Source organism: Branchiostoma lanceolatum, chromosome 19 (genome assembly GCF_035083965.1).
Source record: "Branchiostoma lanceolatum isolate klBraLanc5 chromosome 19, klBraLanc5.hap2, whole genome shotgun sequence".
NCBI classification, from domain to species: Eukaryota; Metazoa; Chordata; class Leptocardii; order Amphioxiformes; family Branchiostomatidae; genus Branchiostoma; species Branchiostoma lanceolatum.
In genome coordinates this window covers 14,163,034-14,185,467 of record NC_089740.1, presented here as the reverse complement: position 1 = coordinate 14,185,467, position 22,434 = coordinate 14,163,034, and the positions used below count along the sequence as shown (strand labels likewise).

General features: G+C 41.8%; 1 protein-coding gene and 1 long non-coding RNA gene across 2 annotated transcripts; both read right to left on the bottom strand.

The window, feature by feature from the left end:
* Positions 1-8,087: 8,087 nt before the first annotated feature.
* Positions 8,088-10,383, bottom strand: LOC136425165 (U6 snRNA-associated Sm-like protein LSm7). Its single transcript, XM_066413961.1, has 4 exons — positions 10,345-10,383; positions 9,238-9,349; positions 8,514-8,585; positions 8,088-8,299 (listed from the first exon to the last, which is right to left on the bottom strand). Exons 1-4 carry the CDS (start codon positions 10,381-10,383, stop codon positions 8,160-8,162), a joined length of 363 nt encoding a protein of 120 aa, XP_066270058.1. The 3' UTR covers positions 8,088-8,159.
* A 9,356-nt stretch (positions 10,384-19,739) lies between these two features.
* Positions 19,740-22,047, bottom strand: LOC136425487 (uncharacterized). Its single transcript, XR_010754057.1, has 2 exons — positions 21,637-22,047; positions 19,740-20,977 (listed from the first exon to the last, which is right to left on the bottom strand). It is a non-coding gene; the product is annotated as an uncharacterized lncRNA (long non-coding RNA).
* Positions 22,048-22,434: the final 387 nt, after the last annotated feature.

Below are 22,434 nucleotides of genomic sequence, written 5' to 3'. Positions count from 1 at the left end.
TTCCAAGCGTTCTGTGGACGACTGCACAACAAGTATGGCGACACTCTGTTTCCAAGTAGTGTTTATCAAAGAATCACTTTTCCGTATTTCTTGGATTAAGGAAGGATAGGGCCACACATATGCCTCTAGATGAAGTACAAGGAATTGATGATTATGAATGAATAACCGAATGAATGAAGGATGGAATGAACGAATGATTAATGAATGAATGAATGAATGAATGAATGAATGAATGGATGAACGAACGAATGAATTGATGAATCAAGGCATGAATGAATGGTCGAGCGAGCAAATTAATTCAAGAATGAATAAATAAACGAATAAATATTCGAATTATTCTCCCTGTGTGGTCGATTCTTACTACTCTCCAAGCAGGGCATGGGTTTCGGCTGGTTTTTGGCGTGTTTTTAGGCGTTTTTGTCGGGCTTTCTACTTTGTCATCTTTTTTTTGTTGACAAAAGATGACAAAGTAGAAAGCCCGACAAAAACGCCTAAAAACACGTCAAAAACCAGCCGAAACCCCTGCTCTGCTTGGAGAGTAGATTTTTACTACTTTTTTTCACATCACAAAGGATTTTGTGAAGAGCGGTTCGATCCGTCTGTCCCGGACAATGGTCCTGACAGATCCAGGTCAGAGGAGAGCAGGTCAGTAACCTCTGTCGTAGCCTCCTTTGCATAGCCTCCATAGCAGGCGCTATGGGCCTTTATTTGGCCTCCAAGTTACACTTTTTGCTGATGGCTTCTCTTGTACTGGGACTAATGTTTACGGGTTGGCTGCACAAACGACCCATTACGAAAATAAGTCATTAGCAAAAGTTGTATTATAAGCCAAAAAAGGGTCCGGCGTTTAGTTTGAGGGGAGCGCTGATTTGCATTGGCTACATTGTACCTTTGACGTACGGACAGAAAGTACCGCCGGGAACAGCCAATGGGGAGACGCGTAGCTGTCGGTACAAAAGGTCAGCCTGGTCAGCAATCGATATTTAGTCGTAGAATATAGGTTACGTAGGCAACGTCCCGATACGTACTCACCTAGTGACACAGAAAAATTCACATTTCTAGAACGTTTAAAAAAGTTTGTTCTTTTATGCATTGAAATTTGCCAAAGTATAGGAATATGAACTGGCAAATAAAAAATTCCTTACATATTGGCTAATTTCTGCTATATGTTTCAAGTCTACATAGATGTCTAGGGAATAACGTTTGCCTACAATAAGAAGCGAGAAGAAGCCGAAACTTCAATACACCATTACAAATAAAATATCATCATTTATTCCTTTGATGAATACGTCCTTTACTAAGTTTTCAATAGCATATAAGACATGACTTTACAACAAATCTTCTTCCACTCTTAGTTGATCTCAGATTCAATAAACATGAATGAGAGAAATCTCTTCCACATACTAGTACATGCTGCATTTGAGCCAATTCAAGTCATCGCGTATTTTAGCTCGTTGATCGAGTAATAGATAACATTATTGCTGTACAAATTATAGATATAACAGATATTGTAGATAACATTCTTTTGTAAAGGCACTAACTACGGTCACATCTGGTGTACGTTGACAACGCATTGCACAACTTTCTCTCTTTGTCAAGAAACATATTTTAGTTGCCACTACTGAATGAGAGCCCCGAAACAACATTGTCAAACATACAACATTGCCTCTATTTCATCATGTTTGGAAACACTGCATGAACATTCAAAGGTTGTCAGGTCCTCCAAAATACAATATTATGACATAGCAATCTGTAGAGTTCGTTTGTGAGTTCAATCTGTCTAGAAATACTTCCTCGGTCTCGTGCATTGTGGTAGCCTGGTTACAATTCCATCGGGACCTCCCCGGGAGCTCTTCGGTGCAGGGAGTGATGCCCACCCGCCGAGGTCTCAACTAGCGCACGCCGGGGAATGTTAACGGTGTTTCCTTGTTCTGAATCACAGCAGGGTGCACAGCCGAGACTTTCTCTTCTTTTTTTCTTTCCCTGCCTTCGCATCTGCAGCAGAGTTCGTGTCCGATCCTTTCGTGCCATTAGCGACTTCGTCCTTTCCGTTAAGTCCGGTATGACGACCGTTTTCGCCAGGAGAGTTCGTGGTCTTGTTCGGGTCCTCCACGTTCTCGCCGAGGGTGGACAGCGAGGCGCCGGCCTCGTTGGTCGGGATGCTGTCGTCCCTCTCCCGCCCGGGCTCGTAGAAAACCTCCGGTTCCACCCGCAGGTCGTCCTGGCTCGGCGGTGTGGTGAAGATGACCGGGCCGGTGGAGGAGGATCGCCGCCGCCTTTCGAAGACGTCGTCGGAGAGATTTGACGGGGTTCTCTCCTCCGGTTGTAGCATCATCTTGTCTTGCCGACCTGCTTCCGACTCATGCCGAACGTCACCAGAGCCCGCTCGGTTATCGTCGGGGACACTTCGGTCTGTCTCGGCTTCTTGATTTTCCGTCGCCGCATCGTCGAGATCGTCTCTGGGCGATTCTTCCCACACTCGGAACTGGTCTTCCAGGGCTTCTGTCGTAGATGGTAACTCCTTTTCCGACTCTTCTAAACGGCCGCCACTTTCGTCTTCAAACTTCTCATCACCCATTGCTGGCGTCTGCTAATCTTTAAGAAGGATAAAGTCAAGACGTTCTCTCAAAACGTCAAGGAAGAACGTCAACTTCGTCACGACGTGTTCTTGTTGCAGAGCGTTTGGTAAAATGTTCCACACGTCTCGTTCACGTGGTAAGCCGATCAAATAAACCCAGAGCGTGGAAGAAGAATGTCGGTCGAACATCAGATAACTCACTTCGCTGTTTTATCTGCCAAAGGCGGTTTGCGCTTTCTTTGGACGATACCACAGATCTGTGTGAAAATAGGGGTGTCAAACCGTCCTACTATTCAATAGCACCTATATGACTGCGTGTAACTTGTTGAAAAGTTTACGTTTGTCACGTCTTGTTAAGGTAAAAACGAACATAATGCGTGGATTGTCATTTTTGGTACATTTTGCATTCAGGTTTTCCCGCAAACAGTTCCGCAAACAGTTCCCGAAAATCTTTTTACCCCATGAATTCCACAATTCCGCGGTTAACAAGTCCCGTTAATCGATGTTAGTTCGTAGAGCGGCCCAAACACCAGAAACAGCCACACAAACTTACACAAATCCATCTGCGCATGGACGGACGTTGACCTGCGGTTGACACCGTTACCACGGCAACCGCGGTAAACAGTAGGGCGGCACTCCGTTCGCGCCAAAACACCCATCTTTCAGGGGATTAGTGAAAGTGCGCTACATGGCCACATATCAGGTTCCATGGGTAGGTAGTTAGGTGTAACCAACTTTCAAAGCAAATTGGTACGTCATAGATGAGGCTTCAAATCTAGAAAGACATCAGAAATCTAAATATCTAGCAATTCTTTTTAAGTTTTATATTTCTAGAGAAATCAATGCATTATGTTACTGAGAAATGCAGACATCAAAATGCATAGTTGATTGTTATCCTCCATATGCTTTTCTGTACATCCAGTCACAAGTAAAGATCTATGATTTGTAATATTTCTAAAACTTTTTAACACTGGTTTTCTATGCGTGTTCCCAATCCTCATCTTAGCACTTGGGCTGTTGTTTGTAACATTTAACTAAAATTTTCACACTGACATACCTACACCGTCCTTGGTCTCTCTTTAGCTTAGTTCTACTCAATGGTCATGACATAACAAGGTCAAGGTTACGTCTTACAAAGGGATGTCTTGTTACGAAGTCAGAAATATCATGATTGAGAAAAGCCACTCACTGGAAGTGACGACTATTAAACTGACAAGCTTGTAGAAAATCAAATACGATTTTAGGCCAAAAAATAATTACTCAAGCAACTGGATAGAATTTTGAAAATTTCAAAATTTTATCCAGTTGCTTGAGTAATTATTTTTGGCGTATCCTACTACCTGGATGTCTGACTTTCATTAACAAATACGATTTTACAGTCCCAAATAAAAATTATAAAAAATGCACACTCTCTGGAACAAAAGAAATCGCAGAGCTTAGTTTTGAATTTTTCTGACATCTTGATAAATATAAATGGGAGTTGGTGTAATGAGGAAGTCTACACAAACTTTCAGCTTTTCTACACAAACCACTTAAAACCCGTCCCTACACACAGCACTGGGGGTTGAGCAAACCTAGGGAATATCAACTCTAGATAGACTTAAGATAACTCTGGGCTGGTGTTAAAAACATTACCATGGCAGTGGTTGCATATCTGGGTTAGGAGGTGGAAACGATAATCTTCAAGCAGATGTTAGGTACAAAATCATAGCGTTGTCTGATTTTGGGAGAGAGTACTGTTAGGAAAAAATGAACAAAAAACAGCAGGTCACAAAACGTTACAACTTTCTATTCAACCGTTTGGAGATTAGGATAAGAGGGTTTGTTTCCTGCTTTGCTATCACATGTTCTTTACACCTATTTGTACACTTCTTGAATAAATGCAGTCCTTACTATTTTACTATGTCCCCACAAAAAGGGATGTCTTTTGCTACATTTGTGTATAGCATCATATGCATATTCAAAAAAGTATAAAAAAGATAAGAGACCTAAAAAACAGCACACATTTGATGGAATGCGTATCATGTGTATTTTCCAGATTCTACTTATATGTATTTTGAAGTAGACAAAAAATAAGTTTGCTTTCACATACTTAGTATGAAGACCATGGTGTTAGAGGTAAACAATTCACTTAGACTATGCATGGTAGAGACTTACCTAGTCAATATTTTACTTCTCAAGTTGAGGAGTTGGGTTTGTTTCTTCATATAGAAACAGCGTCAAACAACAAGTACTTAAAACTTTGTATTTGTCAGTCTTGCACTAACAGCTGCTGAAATAAGACATTTGTTCACACTGTTGTTACTTTAGGAAACTCGCATGGACTAAATCTGGGCAAAACTTTCCAGTACTAAGGTTCAAACTAGCCTTTACTGCATATGTATACACTGGTTAACATGCAACTATGAACCAGTGCAGGTTATGTGCACTAAGATAACCTGCATGTCCAGTCCCTGACTGTCAGGTAACAAAAAAAATGAAAGGTGACAATCCTCTTACTGGTTATACCTATTTCATTGTACTCTTACTACTTATGGGTACAAAACATCATCTTTGATCAATACATAACAGTGAAGACTGTCAGATAACAGAAAAGTACAAATATAACATAACAAAAACTGCTATTATACCTCCATATGACCATGTCGTACTGTTCCATGACTTTTTAGGCTTGCATGTATACATTATAGAAAATACTTTCATAAAGTAGAGAACAATAACATGAACCGAAATTGCCACCAGCTCTACAGTAAAGACAATATGGAACTAGAAAGGCCGTCATTTGCCCCTGAGCAAATACAGCATGTTTCGCCCATACTCCTCCTCATGCAATAAGTGGGCTGTCCCAAAATAATCCCTGGGCAAATGGAAATATTAACTGCATGTAAGAAGGCAACATTTGCGAGAGCATCATACTTTTGCCAATCTCCCTCCCGATGCATAAATTGACTGTTCCAAAATCACCCGTGCAAAAAAATTCTCTCTACAAGTTCTGCGAGACGCCAAGAGCTTCTTACTGCAAAGGCTTGCGTGTTTACCTGCTACATGACCTCAGGTAACCTGAAAAGAACACATGTTCTTTGGCCAGCAGCAAATGGAACACCCGGAACCTTGGAGAGAACATCGATTCTTAGATAGAACATGGAAAGGGGACAACACCTTTGACCCGTTTTTGGTCTGAAAATGGGTCCAAAAGTCCCCCAAACGAAGCATTTTGAAGTGATGTACACCAGAAATGTCATTGAATTCCTGTAGGGACATGTTCAAGGCACCCTTGTGCCGAATTCCATGTCATTTGCTTGTAATACCAGGGCACAGGAGCCCAAAATGTAATTTTTGCCTAGAAATGCCCCAAAAAACCTCCATAAAAATGTTTTTAAGGCCTGTTTCGAAAAAAATGAAAAATCGCCTGAGGGTATTTGCCATCTTTACCTCCATGCCAAATTTCAGGTCAGTTGGTTAAAAAATGGCGGAGTTGAATCCATTTGAAGATATGGCAGGAGGAGAAGAAGAAGAACGTGAACAAAAACTAGAAAGGCCGCCATTTGCCCCTGAGCAAATACAGCATGTTTAGCCATACTCCTCCCCATGCAAGAAGTGTGCTGTCCCAAAATAACACCTTGGCAAATCGAAATGTTACCTGCATGTAGAAAGTCAATATTTGCGAAAGCATCATACTTCGCCAATCTCCCTCCCGATGCATAAATTGACTGTTCCAAAATCACCCGTGCAAGACAATTCTCTCTACAAGTTCTGCGAGACCCCAAGAGCTTCTTACTGCAAAGGCTTGCGTGTGTTCCTGCAATATGACCTCAGGTAACCTAAATAGAACACGTGTTCTTTGGCCAGTAGCAAATGGAACGCGGGGATCCTTAGATAGAACATGGATTCTTTGGCCAGCAGCAAATAGAACATGGAACGGGGATACCACTTTTGGCCTGTTTTTGGTCTGAAATGGGTCCAAAAGTCCCCAAAATGAAGCATTTTGAAGTGATGTACACCAGAATTGTGATTGAAATCCTGTAGGGACATGTTCAAGGCGCCCTTGTACCGAATGTCAGGTCATTTGCTTGTAAAACCAGGCCACAGGAGACCAAAATGTAATTTTTGCCTAAAAATGCCCCCAAAAAACTCCATAAAAATGATTTTCAGGCCTGTTTCAAAAAAATGAAAAAATCACATGAGGGTATTTGCCTTCTTTACCTCCATGCCAAATTTCAGGTCGGTTGATTAAAAAATGGCAGAGTTGAATCAATTGGAAGATTTGGCAGAAGAAGGAGAAGAAGAACGTGAACAAAAACAATATGTTGAGCCATACTAGGTATGGCTAAACATAACAATATGTTGAGCCCATACCTATGGGCTCAACATAAAAAGAGAACAATAACAACAAAAACTGCTGCTTCTTTCTTATGACCATATGATTTTCTTCTGTTGCAAAATATCAGGCTTGCAAGTACACATTATAGAAAAGACTTTCAGAAGGTAGAAAACAAAAAAGTAAACAGAAATTGCCACTCAGTTCAACCTCCACATGACAATATGGTACTCTTCTTTCCAACAAATCAGGAATACAAGTATACATTAAAGAAAATGCTTTCACAATAATATAAACAGAGATTGCCCCTAGTTCTATCCCTCCTGTTGGAAAGCATCAGGCCTGCAAGTTTATATTAAAGAAAATACCTTCACATTAACATAAACAGAAGTTGCCCCTAGCTCCTGTTGGAAAACATCAGGCCTGCAGGTTTACATTAAAGAAAATACTTTCACAATAATATAAACAGAGATAGCCCCTAATTCTTTCCCTTCTGTTGAAAGTCTCAGACTTGCAAGTTTACATTATAGAAAAGACTTCCCTGATAATATAAACAAATACTGCTCCTAGTTCCATCCCTCCTGTTGAAAAACATCAGACTTGCAACTTTACATTAAAGAAAATATATTCATAATATAAACAAAGATGGCCCCTAGTTCTACCCCTCCTACTATACTTTCACAGAGAAGAAACAATAATGTAACAAAACTGCTGCTAGTCTTATCTCCCATGACTGTTGCAAAGTATCAGACTTGCAAGTATACATTAAAGATATTACTTTCACAATAAACAGAAGTTGTCCCTAGTTCTACCCCTCCTATTATACTTTCAGAGAGAAGAAATAATAATGTAATAAAACTGCTGCTAGTCTTACCTCCTATGACTGTTGCAAAGTATCAGATTTGCAGGTTACATTAAAGAAAAGACTTCCATGATAATATAAACAGATACTATATAAAGAGAATTCAAACTCTACAACTGGATAAAAATTCGGAGATTTATTTCTATAAATCTCCGAATTTTTATCCAGTTGTAGAGTTTGAATTCTCTTTATATATTGGTTACCTGGATGTCTAACCTTCACAAACGTATAAACAGATACTGCTCCTAGTTCTATCCCTCCTGTTGTACTTTCGCAAAGAAGAAACAATAATGTAATAAAACTGCTGCTAGTCTTACCTACTATGACTCTTGCAAAGTATCAGACTTGCAAGAATACATTAAAGATATTACTTTCACAATAAACAGAGATTGCCCCTAGCTCTATCCCTCCTGTTGTACAAAAGGGTTGGGGATGGCCTCCATGCCATCCTGAGGACAGATGAGGACCACCGACGTGCCGCGACACACCACCAGCCCGAGCTGCCGCGTGTCTTCTGTCAGCTTGAACGGGTCGTCTGGGTCTGGGGGGAGAGGGAAGAGTCAAAAGGTATAGGTAAAAAAAAGGCCTTAAATCATTTTGGTGGCGTCAAAAAGCTGTGGGGCTAAGCTAGAAGACATGAACATCTAGAGGTTATGGGTGCATTCCTGGCTAGACATTGTGTCATTGCAAATGGCACTTTAAGAAAGTTTACATCTGTTACCATTTTAGGAGTCTATGGATTAGACTTTACTTACCTCTTTGGTATTCTGTTGTGTTGTCCAACACCAAGTTGAGTAGTGGGTCATATCCCTTCAAAACGCCACTTGCTGAAGAAGAAACAAAGAACATTGGGTTTGCGTCAGAATATTCGTTTGTTAGTTTGCTAACAGCTACCTGACTTTGGTTGGGGAGGTAAAAGTCGGTAGAAGGAGAGGGGTTGGGCTCCACCTTCCAATACCGTGTCCTAGACACAGTGGATAACAACCCACTGCCGCTACAGCCTCAAAAAGGATACAAGACTACCTTTAACTTTTTTACTTTTACCTTATGCATGCACAGTTCAAACCATTACTTTACTTAAAAAGTAAAGCAGTCATCCTCAATTTAGGTGAAGCATGACACTTTTTCAAGTAGCTGCTGGTAGTGCAATGCGGCTTTGCCAAGGCACCCATTTTTTTGACCAAGTACACCGGGTCACCCCTACTCTCCTCGAGAAGTATGTTGGGTTCTTTTACGTGCAGAAGTTTGACGCTAGGGGCTTATGCCCGGAGCTCCCTCATACACGGGGCCACTGGCTTTACATCACCATCCGAAATGATGAATGCAATCCCTTACAACATGTCCGAGCTGAGCCGCCCCTAGAATTGAACTCGGGCCCCAGGATCCACGGACTTTGATCCAGATGGCAAAGCAGCGGGGTTGTGTTACCGCTTGCGCCACGGGCTTGTAGTTATACAAAGCTGGTAAAAAGCATGATACCTTCCCTCCCTCCATGGAACTTGACCCTGATGGGTTTGTCCAGGTACTTGGACAGGTCTAAGATGGTCTCCTTCTTCTTCCTCTCCTGGTCTCCCTGCCCTTTGGTGCCGCCCTGGAGTAAAAACAAAACATCAACAGCATTATTTCAATGAACTGTTAGTCTAGAACAAAGTAGGACTGCGTACAAAGAAATACAGTTCGAAGTTCGAGAATCAGTTCAAAATGATCAGAAGACAGTACAATGTTTTGAGATAGACAGTTCAACATTTCATGTTCATTTCGTGTTCATTTACTAGTAGTACATTACAGTACTGGTCACTACTTACTACTAGTATCTTGTACTATTAGCATTTCTCAATATCTGTACTCCCTAAAACCCTATGATGGCCATCACTGGGGGCGGGGTTGTAGGGGGGGGGCGTGGTCGTTGCTTCAGAAAACAAAATACAAGCTAGAAACTTGACAAACACTAGTACACATTTACGAAAACTGCCTTTGTTTATAAAACGAGCTCCTTGTTTTATGTTTGTTAAAAACCAATTCAAGACGGACAATAGGCGTGAAAAGCTGCAATTATCACCCCATCTACTTCCCCCGCCCCTCGAATACCGTTAACGAGGTGTTTATAACATAGTTTACATGTGAAAGCGCAAAATCCGTGCGTTTAGCAGTAGCCCCCCTCCCCCTTTAGCTCAGTTCCACGTTTCTGCATGCTGTGTCCAGCGCTACTCCGCTAGTTCAGCACTTTCTAACCTTTAACAACATTTTAAGAGACCAATACAGTGATATCTACTTTACAGACGTTCTGTTTGAAGTGACCAATAAATGTCATTGCCGGGAATAAACGCGGGAACGAGGAATAAGGAGAAAACTTTGGTTGAACTTACGCGCTGCTGTGTTACGCGCCGAAATGAGTCCTTCGAACCCTCCATACAATCAGTCGTAGTACAGTCACGATACGTTGAATCAGGCTGGTTTATGTGTCCCTGTGATCTCAACACGTCTGACAACCTCGTGTAGGTCAGTTGAGAATTCAAAAAGTATTTGAACACGAGGTTTGTCCCTTCAAAGTTGACCTTCTAAGTACTCATTTTGGCGAGGTTTTACGGTCTGCATGGGGGTTTCCAGACGGCCGATGTATATCATGATCCAGTCTACTTCCGGGTCAAAGGAAGCACCCAGAGCCAAACAAACAGAGTGATCGCCGATATTGTACCTTCAGTTTAGAGATCCGTATGTGAATTTTGTATATGTCAACAAAGGTTAACTCATTACCAAAATGAAACCTACTTCAAATCGAGTCATTCTATCGCGAAACTAATGTAACTAACGTTAACACTATAAGGAAAGTTTGGCCGAAATAAATATGAAGCGTAGAACTCACTAGAAGCATATATAAACATATTAAAGATCTACCATTATGTATTTTGACCAGAATCCTTGAGATAAAGGACTTTGAATGAGTTTTTGACCCCCATTCTTTTGTATTCTCCCTCTAATAGCGTTACATGTTATTTAAAACTTATAATCCAGATCACCAAATCATTGTCATTGACACTTGATGGATCATCATAGACATAGGGAGCAATTGAGGTATCCCAAGGGCGTGTAATTCCGTCCTTCCAGTGATATGAGTGTGCCCTAATCGTAAGTGTGTGTCATTCTGGGACGGTAACAACCATGTGTAGCCTGGATAAAGTCGAAAATGAATCGTGTACTGTGCCTTCTATGATGACCTAAGGGTGTGTCATTTTAATGACACAAGAGAAACTCAGCTATACCAATTGTGTCTCATTCTAATGACATCGGAAGAAACTAAGCTATACTAAGGGAGTGTCATTCCAATGACATATTCAGGGAAACTAAGCTGTGCCATAGGTGTGTCGTTCCAATAATGTAGGCAAAAAAATCAGATATACCACGGGTGCGTCATTCCAATGACATAGGCAAAAACTCGGCTATACCAAGGGCGTGTCATTCCAATGACATAGGGGGAAATCCGGCTATACCAAGGTGCTTTCATTCCAATGACATATGGGGAAATCTCAGCTGTGTCATGGGTGCGTCATTCCAATGATAAGGCAAAGACTCCGATGGTGTTCCATTCCGATGACTTCGAGGGTAATCCAGCTATACTAAGGATGTGTTATTCCAATGACAATGGGAAACTCAGCTATACCAAGGGTGTGTCATTCTCATGACATAGGGGGAAATCCAGTCATTCCAATGATAAAGGCAAAGAATCAGCTATAACAAATGTGCGTCATTCCGATGGCATAAGGAACTCAGCTATCAGAAGACAGAGGGGAAACCTCAGCTCTGTCATAGGCGTGTCGTTCCAATGACATAGCCTGAAATCCAGCCATACCGAGAGTGTGTCATTCCGATGATATAGGGAGAAATCCAGCGATATCAAGGGCGTGTCATTCCAATGATATATGGGAAAACTCAGCTATACCTAGTGTGAGTCCTTCCAATGACAAAGGCAAGAACTTAGCTTTGCCAAGGGTGTGTCATTCCAATGACATAGGGGGAAATCCGGCTATACCAAGGGTGTGTCATTCCAATGACATAGGTAAGAACTCAGCTTTGCCAAGGGTGTGTCATTCCAATGACTTAGGGGTAAACTCAGCTTTACCAGGGGTGTGTCATTCTCATGACAATTGAGGAAATCCAGCTAACCAAGGCTCTGTCATTCTCATGACATAGCGGGGAACTCAGCTGTGCCAAGGGTGTACTTTCCAATGACATAGGTGGCAACTCAGCTATAACGAGGGTGCGTCATTCCAATGACATAGGCAAGAACTCAGCTTTGCCAAGGGTGTGTCATTCCAATGACTTAGGGGGAAACTCAGCAATACCAATGGTGTGTCATTCTCATTACATAGGGAAAATCCAGCTAACCAAGGGTGTGTCATTCCAATGACATAGGGGGAAACTCAGCTTATAACAAGGGTGTGTTCTTCCGAGGGTGTATCAGGAGTCTATGCTGCAATCTAAGAGATTAAACGGCTAGTATTACTACAGGTACCGTTGCGCTGCTTAAGTATATAGGGACTTCACCTGTCGTCATTTTGCAACGCCGCTCAAAGACAGAAACATAATACAAGTTTCGTTTGTGTCACGACACAGAGAATGACATACTCTCATGAAAGCTTGGTCTTCACCTGTCATTAGTATTGGACTGACACGACCTGAGGAATGACACACCCTTTGTATAGCTGAGTTTCTCCCTATGTCGATGGAATGACACACCCTTGGTATTGTTGATTTTCCACGTATGTCATTAGAATGACCACTTCATGATTTCTCCGTACGCAATTGGAATGACAAAGCACCCTTCTGATAGCTCAGTTTCCCCCTATATTATGTGACTGACACACCCTTGGTATAGTTGAGTTTCCCCCTATGTCTTTGAAATGACACACCCTTCTGATAGTTAGTTCAGGTTCTCCCGATGTCATAGAATTATGACACATCCTTGGTATAGCTTCATTTCCCAGTGCGTTAATAAGAGTCTTACGTCGCGAAATCTCCATGAAATTTTGTTTTTATTAAATGGTGTCTTTTTTGCCATAGTGAATTGTTCTTGCCGTTGCAAGTTGTGTTTTTTTGTGCCAGCGGGTGCTTGTTTGGTTCTCATATGTGGTTTTCTTGGAAACCAGTTCCCTACCAATGTCATTCTATAACCCTCAATGGTATGACCACCACCTGTCGTGCCCCTGGAGAAGTGACCCAGGTTTGCTACTAACATGCCTAGAATGGAGGTATAGATTTTCTTCATTACTTCTGCAGATTCAGTCCCAATTTGCATAATTTGCACTTCAGTGTGTACGTCTATGTCCAACCTACCTGCGTACCAAATAACATGCAAATCTGCTGTACCTTTTTTTAGTTTTTCTCCTTAGAAGATCTACCATTATGTATTTTGACCAGAATCGTTGAGAAACTTAACGTTACATCTAATCTAAAACTTGTAATCCAGATCACCAAGTCATTGTCCTTGACACAACATGGCAAAAACCAAGGCTGTGTCATTACAATGACATAGGAGAAAACTCTGCTATACAAAGGGTTTAGCCTAGGTTACACAATGCCGAACATGGCTCCCGAACGCTAGCCGACTCAGGTCGGCGGTAGTTCGGGAGCATTCTGACCAGTTTCTGGGCCACGCCTATCTTTGGCGCCGAACATGCGCCGAAGATGCGCCGATCATCTCCTAACCCGTACACGAATTACTCCCGAATGTGCCCCGAATGCTTTCTAGCTTACTCCCAACCATCCCGACCTCTAGCCGCAGACTACCGAATGTCTCCTGACTAAACCCCGACCGATTGCAGACCCTCTCACGAATTTAAATGGACATATTCAGCGACTTTCAAAAGACGGGTCATTTTCGGTTTCAATCAAAATAATTCATTCTATATGTTGTTAACATCACCGAGAGATGGAATTCGGATCATGGCTAGCTTTAATACTGCTTTTAGTGTTTTTCTTTGTTTTTGGTCGTGTGAAGGTCGGGGGTGATTCGCTCACGTTCCGATAGTAGTCACTTGGTTGAGAATTAGTTAGCAGAGTTTTGTCTACGGCCTTGGGGTGAGTTATGGGTAGGTTGGAAACTAGTCGGGAGTAAGTCAGTAGTGTTTCTGGCGTGGTTAAGGTTCTAATTTTACTACTGACTCAATCCCGAATACCAGCCGAGCACTAGCCGACCGCGCCGAACACCAGCCGAACACCAGCCGACCCATTTCAGACCCTCCGTCCAGAGCCGAATGTTTTGAAATTTTCAAAACATTCGGCTGGCGCAGCCGAACACCAGCCGACTCAGCCGAACGCCAGCCGACTCGGCCGAACGCCAACCGAGCTAGCTCCCGAATCACTCCCGAATCACTCCAACCATGGTCGGGGGAGAGTCGGGAGGCCATGTTCGGCTATGTGTAACCTAGGCTTTTGTCATTACAATGACACAAGGGGAACTCGGCTATATCAAGGGTGTGTCATTTCAATGACATAGGGGAAATCCAGCTATACCAAAGGTGTGTTATTCCAATGATATAGGGAAAAACTCATCTGTGTCAAGGGTGTGTCATTCCAATGATAAAGGCAAGGACTCAGCCATACCGAGGGTGTGTCTTTCCGATTACATCGGGGAATCCAGATATATCAAGGCAACAAGGGAACCAACAGGGGCTTCGTCACTTTGCCATACATGAAAGGGGTGTCTGAAGGTCTTAGACGCATCTTCACATCACATGGGATTATTTCATTCCGTGTCAAGGTCACAACATTAGAGGACAGCGCAAAGAAACGTACATTAGAGAGACTGAACGTTCACTCAAGGCCCGTTTCAACGAACACAAGCGTCCGAGCACAACCTCTTCTGAAGTATCTCAACACATACACATAGAGTCGCCTGGACACTCGGTTTCATTGGACAAGGTTAAGATCCTGGACACAGAATCAGACTTTTTTGCTAGAGGGATTAAGGAGTCCATCTACATCCGGGCATTACAACCATCCCTCAGCAGAGATGGGGGGCGCCATAGACTTTCTGCAACATATGATCCACTGCTCATCGAGTCCCGTGTCTTATCTGCATAACGTGACGTCACAGAAGTAGTGGATGGTTCATTCCTTGACAAAGACTGTAGCTGATCAGTCGAAAATTTGGGTAAGTCCAATTTATTGTGTTGGCACTTACAGTTAAAACTCCATGCAGTATACCAAGGGTGTGTCATTACAATGACATAGGAGAAAACTCAGATATACCAAGGGTGTGTCACTCTAATGACATAAGGGGAACTCGGCTATATCATTACAATGACATAGGGGAAAACTCAGCTATACAAAGGGGGTGTCATTTCAATGACATAGGGGAAATCCAACTATACCAAGGGTGTGTCATTCCAATGATATAGGCAAAGACTCAGCTATACCAAGGGTGTGTCATTCCAATGATATAGGCAAAGACTCAGCTATACCAAGGGTGTGTCATTGCAATGATTTTAAATATCTCGGCAGCTACATTTCAGCCGACAGCAACATTGAGAAGGAAGTTTCTACCAGGATTGGCTTGGCAGCACAAGCATTTAACAAACTGAGAAACATCTGGAAGTCATCTACATTGAAGCAAAAGACCAAACTGAGGATATACAACTCAAATGTGCGTTCTGTCCTTCTATATGCGGCAAAAACATGGAGAACCAATAAGAGAATAGAAAGTCGTCTCAGAGAGTTCGAAGGAAGATGCCTCAGGAGAATCCTGAAAATACGCTGGGAGCAGAGAATCTCAAATAAAGAAGTCAGCGAACGTACAGGCATTTGCAACATTGTAGATGAAATAAAACACAGACGCTGGAAGTGGTTAGGACACGTCCTCCACATGAACAAAACGAGACACCCGCATGTCGCCCTCAAATGGAACCCTCAAGGGAAACGAAAGATAGGCAGGCCCCTAGGGACCTGGAGGAGAACTGTAGAGGGAGAGATGAAGGATGCGAGGAAGACATGGCACGAAGTGAGATGGATGGCCCAAGACAGGAAGGGCTGGAGAGAGTTCGTTGGCGCCTTATGCTCCACTGGGAGCGAAGAGGATTAGGTAGGTAGGTAGGTCATTGCAATGACATAGGGAGCAACTTTGCTGTGCCATGTGTGTGCCACTCCGATGGTATATATAGGGGAAACTCGGCTATAGTAAGTGTGAGTCATTCCAATTATGTAGGGGGAAACTCAGCTATACCAAATGTTTGTCATTCTGATGACATAGGCGAAACTCAGCTTTAACAATGGTATGTCATCACAATGACATAGGGGGAATCTGATCTTTCATCTGAACGTTGTGCAAATCTATGCTTTAATCTAAGAGATTCAACGGTTAGTATTTCTACAGCCATTGACGGTCCTCTTTTGGGAGTTCCTATGATAACTGAGTAAGCCGGCTTTAATCCGGCAGCCAAGTTGAAAGGAAATGCGATGTTTTATATTTGAGATATAAAAAGCGACTTCACCATATTCTGGCACAGGGCGTGATGGCCTGGCATATATGCTGCTGCACATAGCTTTCCAGGTAAATTCCTACGTGCTACGTGCACCGTCATTTTGAGTAAGCTGAGTACCAGCATTTTTAGCTTTCGTCCGCTCCCCAAGTTTTTTTTGGCCGGTAGCAGAGCTTGGAGAGCGGACGAAAGCTGAAAAGGCTGATACACAGGCTACATTAGGAGCGCTTTTCTCTCTAAAACCTGGTGAAAGGGGAGTTTTCTCAACGCGTTAACGTAAAAGTCACCTGATATTCTAATCTATCTGTGCTGTCAAAGTCGTCAGTAGCTGTGCTATACCGTTGCGCTGTACATATAGGGCCTTCACCTGTCGTCATTTTGCGACGCCGCTAAAAAGCAGAAAAATACACATACACAGAAAATGACATACCCTCAGGATAGCTTAGTCTCTTTAAAATTGGACTGACACGACCCGAGGAATGACACACCCTTGTGATAGCCGAATTTCCCCCTATGTCACTGTAATGACAAACCCCTGGTATACCTGATTTCCCCCCCCTATTTCAATGGAATGACACACCCTTGGTAGTGTTGATTTTCCACCTTTGAAATGACACACTTCATGATTTATCCGTATGCTGTTGGAATGACACAGCACCCTTCTGATAACTCAGTTCCTCATATGTTATTGGAATGACACACCTTTGTAATAGCTGAGTTTCCGCCTATGCCACTGGAATGACACACCCTTGGAATACAAACATTTCACCGATCGGAATGGCAGAGCCTCAGGATACCTAAATTCCACACAGTGTCATGGAATGACAAACCCTTGGAAGCACTGAATTTCACCCTATGTCATTAGAATGACATTGGATTCACACAGCCTTGGAGTACTGTAGATAAATTGGATTGTGACTGGAAAATGGCAAGAATTTCACCCATATACAAATCCGAGAGCACTTTATGAACAATAGTAGTCAGCTCATGACCCACCAAAGAATTAAAAATAAAAAACACCACAGCGCAGGTACAGCCGTTTAGAAGGTAGTGGAGGACGTCAAGTCGGCATGCAGTACCCGCAAGCCAGGCACGGTCGTCATTTTCCTCGACCTGAGAAATGCATTTGACACTGTTCATTCGGTAATCTCGAGAAGTGATTATTAGGAAGCTGTATCTGAGGAGATGAGAAGATCAGCTAACTGGTTTACAGAAATTAAGTTATCATACTGAATGACATCCGGACAAATCAATCTACGGTTTTTGGTCTGCCTCAGAAATTGCGACATATGGGAAAGACTGTCTCTATAGAACATATGGAGTATGGAGTAAGCAACTTCGAACGGATAGACTCCTTCACGTACATCGGCGTTACTCTTGACTCTACTGTGGGGAACTCATATCAAGAAGATTACAAAGAAGCTCCTTGCTGGCCTTTAAGCATTATGCCGTGCCAAAGTGAAACCGTTTGTGCATGATATGCCCATACATGGACAATTGTACCACTGCTTGGTTGCCAACGCTGATTAACTGCAATATGACTAAATTGCCATAACTGAACAGGTTGCTATACCGAGCAGTAAGGATCATCATCTGCAGAACGCGTACCTGACTGTTACCGATAGCCTTATAGTGGAGGCGGGTTTCGAGCCACTGAATGCACGTGGAAAGGAACACGCTAGTAACTATTTTAAGGCAATATGTTAAAGTGAACTGCGTGTGTGGGACCCACACATGCTAGCTGCATATACCACAGGTAAATGTACAATTATTCAAGAACAGTCTGAAATACACAGTTCCTGTACTTTGGAATGAACTCGTCACAGAACAAAGAACACACTGCAGTGAACATCATGACTAGGAACGAGTTTTGAATTGTTTTATTCTTGTGATCCTTGTGTATTATGTCTGTGTATTTTATTGTCATATCCAGGTAGCTATAGCCTGAAAAAGAGGACAAGAGACTTGAGTGCACATGTGTCCGCTGGTAAAATAAATGAAATGAAAAATTCTAGAAACATTCCTGCCTTATTGGAAAGAAACACCCTTGGAGCACACTATGTCTTTGGAATGACACACAGTTGGAACTTCTAAATTGCACCTTCTGTCATTGGATAGCCCTTGGAACAGCTGAATTTAACCCTATATCATTCAAACGACACATGAATACATGAATTTCACCATGTGTCATCGGAATAAAACACCCTTATCACACCTATATTTAACCCTGTGTCATTCGACTGACACAGCCTTGGAATACCTTGTTTTCACCCTATATCATTGGAATGATACACCAATGGCACGGCTATGTTTCTCCCTATGACATTGGAATGGCACACTCTTGTTATAGCTATTTCCCGTCATTGGAATGACACATCCGTGGTTTAGCCGAGGTTCCTCTATGTTATTGAAATGACACACCATTGGTATAGCTAGCCTCCTGTGCAGGCCTCCTACAACGCGCGGCATATATATTGGGGGGGGGGGGGTAGCTCTTATGCCGGCAAGGGAGTTGTGCAGCCGAGGGAGTTGTATAGCCGAGGGGTCCGCGCGTTATCTACGTAGATAGGGTCTGCACAGGAGGCTATGGTATAGCTGGGTTTCCCCTATGTCATTGGAATGACACACCCTTGGTATAGCTGAGTTTCCCCCTATGTCAATGGAATGACACACCCTGAAAGCTGAGTTTCCAACTGTGTCATCTGTCATTGGAATGACACACACAGAGAAAATTTACTTGTTTCAATGGTGTCATTCGAATCAACAGAGGTAAAAACAGCTGTCCCAAAGGTGTGTCATTTTAATGGGTAGACACTGGGTAGAATTAAGATATCGAAAGAGAGTGTGCTGCCAATGCCAGTGGGAATCTGAGAAATCTTTTGCCCGCGATGACTGTAGCGCTAATATTGTTTTCCATTGCAAACTTAAAACTACCGCGAACACTCCTTTTTCTCCCTACCTGTGAAATTAAATGCATTTAAATTATATCAGAATAATACAACATATGGATAGATTTATCATCTTCCTCACCTTCCCAGTCTGATAAATGTCAATAACCAATTAGGCAATATCAGAGTCAACTTCAAATGTTTAAAGACTCTGGTATTTGAAACCTGTGTTGGCCAATAAAACGGCCAGAGCCAAATTCTACAATCCTGTGGAGCAACTCCTTTCTCCTCCTGCCACAGACAATTGTGCTTATATGAAGAATGCAATTCCATTTTGTACCTACTGTGAATTTGACAGTGAAAACAATAGATTATACATATGTGTGACTCAGATGTTTGTTTTACTGGTCGAGCATTTGACTATTTCCAGCCCTCTTTATATAACATATTTATCAGTTATATTCTCACTCACTCACTCACTCACTCACTCACTCACTCACTCACTCACTCACTCAGGTCCTCTTGCTCTAATCTATACAAATATATTTCCTGTAATTTTAGATTATAGTCACTGACTTTTCCCAAAATTCAACTTTAGGCACATAGAAATAACACCAAATTCTTCTTACAAATACTTTTTTTATTGCACAATGCTACTGTTACTGACTATTGCATAGACTATATTTTCTGCAAATCCCTACTTCCTGCATAGTACAACTTACGGCACATAGGAAATTCTTCATCTTCTTTTCTACATGTACGTACAGGTAGGTTAAAAATGAAATAATTTCTTCATTACACAAACTTTGTGACAAAGGGAAAAGGTATTGCATCCTGCTGCACAGAAGCTTGAGATGGAATCTACAATTTGTATCCAGTCTTCACCACTGCACTAAAACTAAAAGATTTATACTATAATGATGAATCCATGTCTATTTCACAAAGCGATTGAGGAAGGTATTGGAATACAAACTGATGAGTTATGGTAAGAAAGGGACTTATGTAGGAACCTGCGTCACCGGACAAAGGAAGGATGCAAGCATTCTGCAAAATGTACATACGGCCTTGCTGCACTCACTATATATTCTACATGAACCTACACTCTGTAAACAGTGTACTGTCAGGATTAGAAGATTCTGTACGCAGCAATCCTTGGAGGCACATAGTAGCTGGCATAGATATACAAATTGATCAAGTTCAGAAACCACACACATGATCGAAACCTACACTCATCTTACTATGTACAAGGAAAATCACACGTCAGGTATGTACAGAGCTGGGTAATTTTTCATTTAGTATCTAGCAGTAGTGAGATAGAGTAGTATACTAACTAATAAGCAGCAAAAGGACAATCATCTACTGAGTTCAGCATAGATATGACAATATTCAAAAATTGTGGCTTCCAATACAGACTGTTGGATCCGCATTTTCTCAAATACAGAGTCGTACGTTGCTATATGAGGAGTCTATCATTTTTACAACAGTTAATACAATTCTCTGCAAATACATAAATCGGGACATATCAAACCTATCTACAATGTAATAAAGCAACATGAGAGTAGCATATATCAGGTACGAAGACGTAAACATGCAATGAACGGTTGATAGGATTATCAATATCCAGCAGGGCTGGAAATCAACATACTAATATCTGTTTTCATTGATTTCAGAAAGAAGCATAGTCATAAACATTGATACATTTATGTATTCTGTTCAATTCTGTTGGTTGTTCAAGAAAATACATGCACAAGTATATGATGCACCCTTGTGTTACCCACACGGGACATCAACAGGCAGCTATGGTGACAGGGTATGTAGATGCATCAAGGACAGTGAAAAGGGCCTGAAATGCCCATTCTGAAAATGTATTCAACAACAAAAATTTATTCAGATGGGCATTACAACAGTGTCTCCCTTCCCGAAGAATGTACATGTATTTGTATAAAGGTAAGTTACTAGTATTCAAATGAAAACCTTTGAATCAAAATTGTGCACGGACACACTAGTTGCAGGCTAAAAGTTGTAAAAATTATGTTTCGTCGCATGGATTAACTAACAAATAAAATATATACACACAGGTTATTACACAAAATTATGTTTTATATTATAGTTATATGGTTAGTGAAGCATTCTCAAAAATACAAACTACACCATGCATATCATCCATGTTAGTGTATTTACAAGTTCAGTGCCTCCTGACCATATAGAATTTAACCAACAATCACCCGAATTTACACATGGCATGGCTGGCTCTACCGAGAACATTTTATCGCCCCCCTCCCCTCCCCAACTAAGAAGCGTGACGTGTTTTTTTCCATAAATGCCGCAAACATAGCAACGAAAAGAATTACAGCATATCATTACTCGTCCTAACACCCAACAGGTGTACATGTGTACGTAGAGATGGTATGATTCCCCATATGTATCGTATCGAAACTCTAACGTTCTAACTAAACGTTCTAACGGTAACGCTACGTTACAGAAATGTTTACACTGTGAACAATGTCTACACAAACCTCTTGCCTTCTGGGACACGCAGCTGGCCAGATAAAGCATTACTGTCGTCCAAACAGTCCCACATATTTGTGCCAAGTATCCCCGGTAAACTGTCGAGTCGTTTCTATTATGAACCAGTGTGACCCGGAAACAGATGCGCCTCACCCTGTAACCGGGTGCCACGAAACCCCCATGTGGTGCGTATTTCAGCCAAAAAACAATGGCGGAGACCTCTGAAAATTTTAGTTATGGGCAGACTTTGACGTGGTAACCCGTCAATATAGTAGAAGTCTTAGTTATTTTGTGAACTACACGGGGTTCTCTGGGCCGTCATCGTTACGAGGACATATTACATGGCCTGATTCAACATATTGTGGCCGTACTACGACTGATTGTATGGAGGGTTCGAAGGACTCATTTCGGCGCGTAACAGCTGAGTTTGGGCTGCCATGTTGGAATGAAGTCTCGTAAAGTGCGAGACTCTGTGTTTGGTGCGAGAAACTGCGAGACTTGAAGTTGTTTCTCTAAAATAATAAAAAAACTTTTCCCCAAAGAACCATAAAATGATAAACTTCTACAGACGTTACACAAATAGCTGAAATTGTTGTGAGAACCACTCAAAACGTCATATTATCAAGAGGGAAATTATAAAATGAAAGATATAACGTTATTGCACAAAGGAAAGACACATTACTTTAGAGGGTAATTTTCTTACAATTTCTTGTTAACTTTGAAAGACGAAAATAAAATTTTATAGTCACTATCTATAGAAAGAAAAATGTAATGAATATCGATGATACTTTCTTAGAGAGGAAAAT

Bases quoted from the DNA above. Each gene is read 5' to 3' on its own strand.
- LOC136425165 (XM_066413961.1), bottom strand. From the start codon at position 10,383: ATGATATACATCGGCCGTCTGGAAACCCCCATGCAGACC. The intron at 9,350-10,344 runs GTAAAACCTCGC...TTTTTACTCCAG, and splicing joins TGGAAACCCCCATGCAGACC to GGCGGCACCAAAGGGCAGGG. The intron at 8,300-8,513 runs GTAAGTAAAGTC...CTCTCCCCCCAG, and splicing joins CACAACAGAATACCAAAGAG to ACCCAGACGACCCGTTCAAG.